Source organism: Portunus trituberculatus, chromosome 2 (genome assembly GCF_017591435.1).
Source record: "Portunus trituberculatus isolate SZX2019 chromosome 2, ASM1759143v1, whole genome shotgun sequence".
Lineage (NCBI taxonomy): Eukaryota > Metazoa > Arthropoda > Malacostraca > Decapoda > Portunidae > Portunus > Portunus trituberculatus.
In genome coordinates this window covers 5,704,634-5,714,633 of record NC_059256.1, presented here as the reverse complement: position 1 = coordinate 5,714,633, position 10,000 = coordinate 5,704,634, and the positions used below count along the sequence as shown (strand labels likewise).

At 40.4% G+C, this 10,000-nt stretch overlaps 1 protein-coding gene across 1 annotated transcript in view; it reads right to left on the bottom strand.

The window, feature by feature from the left end:
* Positions 1–7,056: 7,056 nt before the first annotated feature.
* The window catches only part of LOC123503673 (ribulose-phosphate 3-epimerase-like), a 7,524-nt gene continuing 4,580 nt past the window's right edge, over positions 7,057–10,000 (bottom strand). The window contains exons 5-6 of the mRNA XM_045253637.1: positions 9,352–9,573; positions 7,057–7,305 (exon numbers count right to left, since the gene is read on the bottom strand). Of these exons, the coding sequence (XP_045109572.1) occupies positions 7,204–7,305; positions 9,352–9,573 (324 nt within the window). The 3' untranslated portion in view covers positions 7,057–7,203. The remainder of the gene's footprint in view (positions 7,306–9,351; positions 9,574–10,000) is intronic.

The window sequence follows — 10,000 nt, the reverse complement described above, 5'->3', positions numbered from 1 at the left end:
AGGCAGCAAATCATAGTTGGCAATTGCCAGTACAAACACATCAGTGTCAGGGGAGAAGAATCTCAGCTGTATATCACCTTGGTTTCTTCTTGATGCAGATACTGCTAGACATATCATTAATGTGTCTGCTTCCTCGTGGTTATTGTCATCAAAGATTCCAACATCTTTGTTACTTCTGGTTACTCCAGATGCTGAAGTGATGATCAGCTTGGAAGAGTCTTTGCTGTAATCAAGTGTCTTTCTTGCCAGGTATTCTGTCAGGTCAGCCTTCGTCTTGTCATGTGATAGGAACCTACTCATGGGTATGTGCTTGATGCTTGTCTCATCTCTTACTTGGTACTGAACTGGATCCTTCCCTTGGAGTCTCTTCTGTCTTGTTGCATTCTTCAGGGAATTTGACTTGTATGTGTCGAAAACCAGAATGATTTCATCAAATTCCTGTGTAAGGGTCATCAGCCTTTCATAGAAACTGAGGCTCAGTCATCTTGTGCACAAGCACCATTCCATCCACAACTGCAATCTTCTTGGTAGGGCACATACTTTCCTCCTCCATAGCTTCCGTTTCTGGCTGTGAACCAGTTTCAACAGCTCTATCTGACACGACCTTCTCTAGAGCATGGATGAGCTTTGACTTGTCAGTGCATGGCAAAATTGCCCCATCTGGAGCAAAGAGTGATCTTGGCGTCAGGGTGAGTTCATAGTTGCCAATGGCTTCTTTCTGATCTACATCTCTGTTTGATCTGGCCAAGACCATAAGTCTGCCATATAGGTCTTTTGTTTCTTTCATGTCAATGGTTTTGTCTCGAATCTTGACCATCTGTTTCAAATTGCCAGATGTAAACATCTTATTGTTCTGTTTCTTTAAAGGATTCCATAGGCTGATGTTTCCATTGATTCGGTCAGCAACATATTCCTCATACAACTTCTGTCCATTATCATCCATGTTAAGTATTTGTGGCACATACTCATCTGGTATGTATGCATGGGTTATCAGATTGTACAGTCTGTTACCCTCAACGGCAAATGGGTTCCCATGAGTCAATATTGCATCTTTGATTTTACTGACTGCTGCATGTTCTCTTTGGACAATAGCTGGAGAGAGGTCATGATGCTTTGCCTGATTGTTTCCTTCTATGTTGAACTGGCCCTTTTCTTGTTTCTTGTATCATTGTGGATGACCAATGCCATCCCTACCACTTGGGGGTTTTCTCGAGCTTTCCTTAACCTAAACCCTGCTTGTTCAGATTTAGGTTGATATTTAACCTGTCTCTTTGACTTGAATGCATACATCAAGTTTTGACTCAGTGTGAGGGCTGCTTGGTCTACTACATGGGTGCGCACTTCAGTTTCAAGATCATCTGCAGGTCCTGCGATAATCCAACGCATGAGTGTATAGACCTCAACAGGTACATCTTCCACTGTGCTAGACACTGAAACTGGGTTATCCGGAGACTCCTTCTTTTGGAAATTTTCAATACATTGACGGAGTAGTTGTGCTGCTCTGTAGAGTGCCTTCATGTCATCAGTTGTATCATCTGCAATTGCACACTGTACCATTTCTGCTTCACAGGCATCTGGGCAATATAACACACCTGGTTTTCTTCTGTTGGCTTGCAAAACATGCTTCACAGCTGGCAGTTCAGATAATATTTTTTCCTTCAGCCAATGTCTGTTATAGGTAGGTTTGTGATTTGGTAAAACTTCAGCTCCACCTAGCATGTTCACATAGGTATTATCAATGTCTGCCATTGAGAGATATGCCCCCATTCTGGTTTGCACATCAATGACGTTGAGAAGCTCAATCAGACTGACAGCCTGCAATTCACATCCCTTTATCCCAGTTCGTTCACGTGTGCGAGCTTCATCTCTGAGAACATGAAATACATTTTTTCTCCAACATTCCTTGTGATACTTGACATCAATGGCATGGGCATCATCATCAGAAATGCTAGTTGCAAGTCTTGTTTTTAGTTCTGGGTCAGATGAAATCATAACTGCCTTTCTCAATGATTTGCCGGCACTGTCTGTTCTGACTGAAAATAAGAGCTTTTCATCATCATCATCATCATCATCAGCCTCTTGACAAAAGAAGCACAGGTCCTTCTTTAGTGGTTTTGTAGCTGACCTTGTAAATCGTGTTGAAACAGAAGCGTCAGATGATGTCCGACCGTCTTCAATGCTTGATGGGCGTCCTCGTTCCTTTGGGATATGTGATCCTTTTAACAAAGAGCGTTGGTAGCGGTCTCTTGCACGTTGCAAATGAACTTTGTTTGTTGTAGCAGAGTAGCATTTAGGATGCCAAACAGCTTTATTGCTCTTCAGAGTATCAGCAGTACAGTTTTGCAACCTTCCATGAATTTCGATGTATTCCCCATCATTGATTGATGCTCTTTCTGATACCAAAGGCAATAGAACATCATAGGAGTCTAATCTTGGGTTCAAAACTAACTGTCCACCTTTCTGTTGGCACAAAATACAGCATTTCCAGTCAATTGTTTCATCTGGCTGCTGACCTAGTTGTGACAATATAGGGGTCGCCATAGTATGTGTTTGCTAGTAGTCTTTATACACTGTCAATTAAGAGTAGTCTCCACCACATGAAGAGTAGTGCAGTTTTTCCACCACCTGGTTAGTGCAGTTTCAAAAAATTTTTTGCGAGCTTAGCACAGGCTGTAACCACAAGCATAACCTGCAAAAATAAAAACAAAAATCAATAGTTTTGGTGATTATGCTTTCTGAAAATGAAAAAAAAAAAAAAAAACAGTGTCAATACCCGTGTAACTTTAAGATAAAAAATCACACATGTATAGCCTCTCTCTCTCTCTCTATATATATATATTTTTTTCTTTTTTTTCTTTTTTCATCTGTAAATATTTATGTAACATAAATGGAACAGCTGTGGACCTTAAGCAGAGTAATTAGAATGCATTTTGGAAGGTCTCCACAGAAACATACTTGGTCACTAATTGCCAACCTGAAGGCATAAGGACTAAACTGAACTGATCTTTTAATTGGCTTGCTTCAGTATCATCTGGCTTGTAGTAACTAAACTTCTGGCAAGGCCCAGTCACTTGAGGCTTCACTCCTTGATATATGAGATGTCTTGGGATCACAACAGCCATGTAAAAAAAAACTTTCATGTGTTGTGTGTTAAAACCTGCCTTATCTAACATTATAATTGTGAACCGCATGGAAACTGGTACTCATTCTGCAAGAAAATTACATTTTTTTACATAATTATCAGATATTGTAGGCATATTTAGTCTTTTTTTTTCTCTTAGGCCATTGGAGATGACTTTACTGCTTCCATGGATGCTTCAAGGTTTGCATTCATTGCTGGCATTGGAACCATAGCTGATGCAGCATTCGAGATCCTGCCAAAAATACTAGGAATCGGAGTGACCAGTTTGACGTCCATTTTGACCACCATAGCGATTTAAAAAAAATGGAAAGATTGCTTTGGGATTCCTCTGGTTCTAAACTTTCAAAAATGTATAGTTTAACTAATCCCCATTTTTTTTTTTTTTTTTTTTACATTACAAGGGCACTGGCCAAGGGAAAACAAAGTGTTGGAAAAAAAAATCCCGCTGGTTGCCAGGCCCTGTTAAGAGGAAAGTAGAAAGAAAAACAAAAAATCTAAAAGGAGGGTCCAGTTAACGTAAGAGGTGTCTTGACACTCCTCTTTTGAAAGAGTTTAAGTCATAGGCAGGTGGAAATACAGACACAGGTAGAGAGTTCCAGAGTTTACCAGTGTAGGGAATGAAGGAGTGAAGATACTGGTTAACTCTTGCATTAGGAAGATGGACAGAATAGGGATGAGAAGAAGTAGAGAGTCTTGTGCAGCGAGGCCGCAGGAGGGGAAGGCATGCAGTTAGCAAGTTCAGAAGAGCAGACAGCATGAAAACAGCGGTAGAAGACAGATAAAGATGCAACATTGCGGCGGTGACTTAAAGAATCAAGACAGTCAGTTAGAGGAGAAGAGTTGATAAGACGAAAAGCTTTAGATTCCACCTTGTTTAGTAAAGCTGTGTGTGTGGATCCCCAGACATGAGAGCCATACTCCATACACGGGCGGATAAGGCCCTTGTACAGAGCAAGCAGCTGGGAGGGAGAAAAATGGACGAAGACGCCATAGGACACCTAACTTCTTGGAAGCTGATTTAGCAAGAGTAGAGATGTGAAATTTCCAGTTTAGATTTTTAGTGAAGGATAGACCGAGTGTGTTTAATGTAGAGGAGAGGGAAGTTGAGTGTTATTGAAGAAGAGAGGATAGTTGTCTGGAAGGTTATGTCGAGTAGATAGTTGTAGAAATTGAGTTTTGAGGCATTGAACAAAACCAGGTTTTCTCTGCCCCAATCAGAAACAAGTGAAAGATCAGAAGTTAGGCGTCCTATAGCATCTCGCCTTGAGTCATTTAATTGTTGTTGGGTTGGGCGTCTGTTGAACGCTGTTGAATAATGCAGGTGGTATCATCAGCATAGGAGTGGATAGGGCATTGAGTCAGATTTAGGAGATCATTGATGAATAATAGAAAGAGAGTGGGTGATAGGACAGAACCCTGTGGAACACCACTGTTGATAGTTTTAGGGAAGAACAGTGACCGTCTACTACAGCAGCAATAGAACGATCGGAAAGGAAACTGGAGATGAAGGTACAGAGAGAAGGATAGAATCCGTAGGAGGGTAGTTTAGAAATTAAAGATTTGTGCCAGACTCTATCGAAGGCTTTCGATATGTCAAGGCCGACAGCAAAGGTTTCACCGAAGTCCCTAAAGAGGATGACCAAGATTCAGTTAGGAAAGTAAGAAGATCACCAGTAGATCTGCCTTTACGGAAACCATACTGGCAATCAGAGAGAAGGTTGTGAGCTGATAGATGCCTCATTATCTTCCTATTAAGGATAGACTCAAAGGCTTTAGAAAGGCAGGAAATCAAAGCTATAGGGCGGTAGTTAGAAGGATTGGAGTGGTCACCTTTTTAGGGACAGGTTGAATGTGAGCAAACTTCCAGCAAGAAGGATAAATAGAAGTAGAGACACAGATGAAAGAGTTTGACCAGGCAGTGAGCGAGTTCGGAAGCACAGTTTTGAGAACAACAGGAGGGACTCCATCCGGACCGTAAGCCTTCCGAGAATCAAGGCCAGAGAGGGCCAGGAAAACGTCTTTATAAAGAATTTTAATTTTAGGGATGAAGTAGTCAGAGGGTGGAGGAGTAGGAGGAATATGCCCAGAATCATCCAAAGTTGAGTTGGTAGCAAAGGTTTGAGCGAAGAGTTCAGCTTTAGAAAAAGAAGAGACAGCTGTAGAGCCATCTGGATGAAGTAAAGGAGGGAAAGACGAAGAAGTAAAGTTGTTAGAGATATTATTGGCTAGATGCCAGAAATCTCGAGAGGAGTTAGAATTGGAAAGACTTTGACATTTTCTATTGATGAAAGAGTTTTTAGTAAGTTGGAGAATAGATTTGGCATAATTACGGGCAGAAATATATAGGGCATGAGTTTCAGCAGTTGGATGGCTACGGAACCGTTTGTGAGCCGCCTCTCTATCATTGACAGCACGAGAACAAGCAGAGTTAAACCAAGGCTTTTTAGCTTTAGGGTTAGAGAAAGTATGAGGAATGTATAGCTCTATGCCAGAGATAATCACCTCTGTTATGCGCTCGGCACATACTGTAGAGAAGGATCTCTGACATGAAAACAATAATCATCCCAAGGGAAATCAGAATAGTACTGCCTTAGTTCCTCCCACTTAGCAGAGTTAAAATGCCAGAAGCACCTCCGCTTAGGCGGGTCCTGAGGCTGCACTGGAGTGATAGAACTGGTAACGGAAATTAGATTGTGGTCGGAGGAGCCCAACGGAGAGGAAAGTTTAACAGAGTAAGCAGAAGGGTTGGAGGTTAGGAAAAGATCAAGAATGTTGGGCGTGTCTCCAAGGCGGTCAGGAATACGGGTAGGGAACTGCACTAGCTGCTCTAGGTCATGAAGGATAGCAAAGTTGAAGGTTTGTTCACCAGGTTGGTCAGTGAAAGAAGATGAAAGCCAAAGCTGGTGGTGAACATTGAAATCCCTAAAATGGAGATCTCAGCAAAGGAAAGTGAGATAAGATGTGCTCCACCTTGGAAGTCAAATAGTCAAAGAATTTTACATAGTCAGAGGAATTAGGTGAGAGGTATACAGCACAGATGAATTTAGTTAGAGAGTGACATTGAAGTCTTAGCCAGATGGTAGAAAATTCTGAAGATTCAAGATTGTGGGCACGAGAGCAAGTGGTGTCGTTACGCACGTATGCGCAACATCCAGCTTTGGATTGAAAATGAGGATAGAGCAAGTAGGAGGGAACAGAAAAGGGGCTGCTGTCAGTAGTCACAGACAACTGTGTTTCAGTTAGGAAGAGAAGATGAGGTTTAGTAGAGGAGAGGTGGTGTTCCACAGATTGAAAATTAGAACGAAGGCCACGAATGTTGCAGAAATTGATAGTGAAAGTATTAGATGAAGTGTCAAGACACCCAAGGTCGACAGCAGAGGGCAGTCCGACCTGGGGACATTTATGGTCCCCTCCCCAGAGGGGGACTCCGAGGCAGGGCGTGGTGAAGCCATTATTAAATTTTGATTTGAAGAGAGTGTAAAAGTGTAAGGTGTTGTAGTGTAGTGTAGGAAGTAGTAGAAGTTGTCTTTAGAGGGCAGGCTGCAGCTGCTCAATTGTATAAATGAGACCACAAAGGGAACCGGGAAGAGAGGACACTGGGAATCACTCAGTCTGCAGCACTGCCTACATCCCCGTAAGTACCTCTCCTGGAGTATTCCACCGGGCGGCAGGTGACTACTGTCAGACAACACCATCAACATCCAAAACCTGCAGTATTACAAAAACAATAACACTTGTATCCTTGGAAACCACCTCACCACAGGACCCAGTGGCTTAGGACTCCCCGCTAGGACTTCAGGAGCGGCCAACAACACACAAACGCCAAGCACAACACCACTCTACCATATGAAATAGTAGCCCCTCTCTCTCTCTCTCTCTCTCAGTATTATTAAGGGTGTATTAATAGTCATTCATATAATACTGTTGTTTAATATTCATGAACAAAAAAGGATTCTCTCTCTCTCTCTCTCTCTCTCTAACTGGCTTCCCTTCCTAACTTCTCTATCTTTCTTAATTTCTTTCATTGTTTTATTGCTCTCTCTCTCTCTCTCTCTCTCTCTCTACAGCTCCTTAACGACGGAACTACGTAACTGGGAGATGACAGCCTTGGGGTCGTCAGCCTTCACCACAGCGCTGCCAGACACTATCATGTTAGCACCCGCCTGAAAAGTAGTAGTAGTAGTAGTAGTAGTAGTAGTAGTAGTAGTAGTAGTAGTAGTAGTAGTGGTGGTTGTGGTAGTGGTTGTGGTAGTAGTAGTAGTAGTAGTAGTAGTGGTAGTGGTAGTGGTGGTGGTAGTGGTAGTGGTAGTAGTAGTAGTGGTGGTAGTAGTAGTGGTGGTAGTAGTAGTAGTGGTATTATTATTATTATTATTATTATTATTATTATTATTATTATTATTAGTGTGGTAGTAATAGAAGAAGAAGAAGAAGAAGAAGTAGTAGTAGTAGTAGTAGTAGTAGTACTAATAGTATCGGCACCACTTAATAAACCCCAAAAACTCCACTTAAATCTACTTAAAGACCCAAATTTCCACTTAGAAACCAAAAATCCACTTATACACCCAAAACACCACTTAACACCAAAATCCAGTTAAAAACACCAAAACACCACTTAAAAACATCAAAACACCACTTAAATACACCAAAACACCACTTAAAAACACAAAACACCACTTATAACACCAAAACACCACTTAAATACAAAACACACTTAAATACACAAAACACCACTTAAAACACAAAACACCACTTAAAACATCAAAACACCACTAAAACACCAAACACCACTTAAAACAAAACACCACTTAAAACACAAACACCACTAAAAACCAAAACACCACTTCACACACATACACACTAAAACACACAAAACACCACTTAAAACACCAAAACACCAACACACCAATACACTTACACACCACACCACTAAAACACCAAACACCACTTAAAAACACCAACACCACTAAAACACCATACACCTTAAAAACACCAAACACCACTAAAACACAAATACACCACTTAAACACCACACAGACACTTAAAACACCAAAATCCATACTTCACAAAACACCACTTAAAACACCAAACACTACTTAAAACACCAAACATCACTTAAAACACAAAACACCACTTAAAACATCAAACACCACTTAAAACACCAAAACACCACTTAAAAACACAAAACACCACTTAAAACACCAAAACACTACTTAAAACACCAAAACATCACTTAAAACACTTAAAACACCACTTAAAAACATCAAAACACACTTAAAAACCCAAAAATCCACTTAAAAACACCAAAACCACTTAAAAACACCAAAACACCACTTAAAAACATCAAAACACCACTTATAAACACCAAAACACCACTTAAAACACAAAACACTACTTAAAACACCAAAATCTACTTAACAACACCAAAATACCACTTAAAAACACAAAACACCACTTAAAAACACCAAAACACCACTTAAAACACCAAAACACCACTTATAACACCAAAACTCCACTTAAAACAAAAATCCACTTAAACACACCAAAATCCACTTAAAACACCAAAATCCACTTAAAACACCAAAAATCACTTGAAAACCCAAAATCCACTTAAAACACCAAAATCCACTTAAAACACCAAAACACCACTTAAAAACCCTAAAATCCACTAAAAAACACAAAACACCACTAAAAACACCAAAACACCACTTAAAAACACCAAACACCACTTAAAACACAAAACACTTAAAACACAAAACACCACTTAAAAACATCAAAACACCACTTAAAAACCCAAAAATCCACTTAAAAACCCAAAAATCCACTTAAAAACACCAAAACCACTTAAAAACACAAAACACCACTTATAAACCCAAATATCCACTTAAAAACATCAAAACACCACTTAAAACCCAAAATTCACTTAAAACACAAAATCCACTTAAAACACAAAAATCCACTTAAAAACACCAAAATCTACTTAAAAACACCAAAACACCACTTAAAAACACCAAAACACCACTTATAAACCCAAAATCCAGTTAAAACATCAAAACACCACTTAAAACCCAAAAATTCACTTAAAAACACAAAAATCCACTTAAAAACACAAAAAATCCACTTAAAAACACCACTTAAAAACCCAAAAATCCACTTAAAAACACCAAAACCACTAAAAAACCCTAAAAACTCCACTTAAACCCTCCACTTACCTTAGCACAGGCGTCAATGGTGGACAGCCCTACTCCACCATCCACTTCAATGTCCAAGGAGGGGAACCTGGCCCTTAGGAACTCCACTTTCTCCATCATAGCCGACATGAAGCTCTGGCCACCAAATCCTGGTTCCACTGTCATCACCAGCACCATGTCCACCTCCTCCACCACCTCCACCACCTCCTCCACTGGTGTTCCTGGTTTCAGCCCCACGCCTGCCTGAGTGGGTGAATGTTAGCTCTCTCTCTCTCTCTCTCTCTCTCTCTCTCTCTCTCTCTCTCTCTCTCTCTTTTTTCTTTATTTTTTTCTCTCTTTTTTTTGTTGATCTCTCTCTCTCTCTCTCTTTCTTTTTTGTTGATCTCTCTCTGTCTCTCTCTCTCTCTCTCTCTCTTTCTTTATTTTGTCATTTTTTCTCTCTCTCTCTTTCTTTTCTCGTTCTCTCTCTCTCTCTCTCTCTTTCTCTCTCTCTTTTTCTTTATTTTTCTCTCATTTCTCTCTCTCTCTCTTTTCTTATTCTCGTTCTCTCTCTCTCTCTCTCTCTCTCTCTCTCTCTCTCTCTCTCTCATTTCTCTTTGTTCTCTCTCTTTCATTAGGTTAAGTTAGCTCTCTCTCTCTCTCTCTCTCTCTGGGTGGGTGGAAGTTAGCT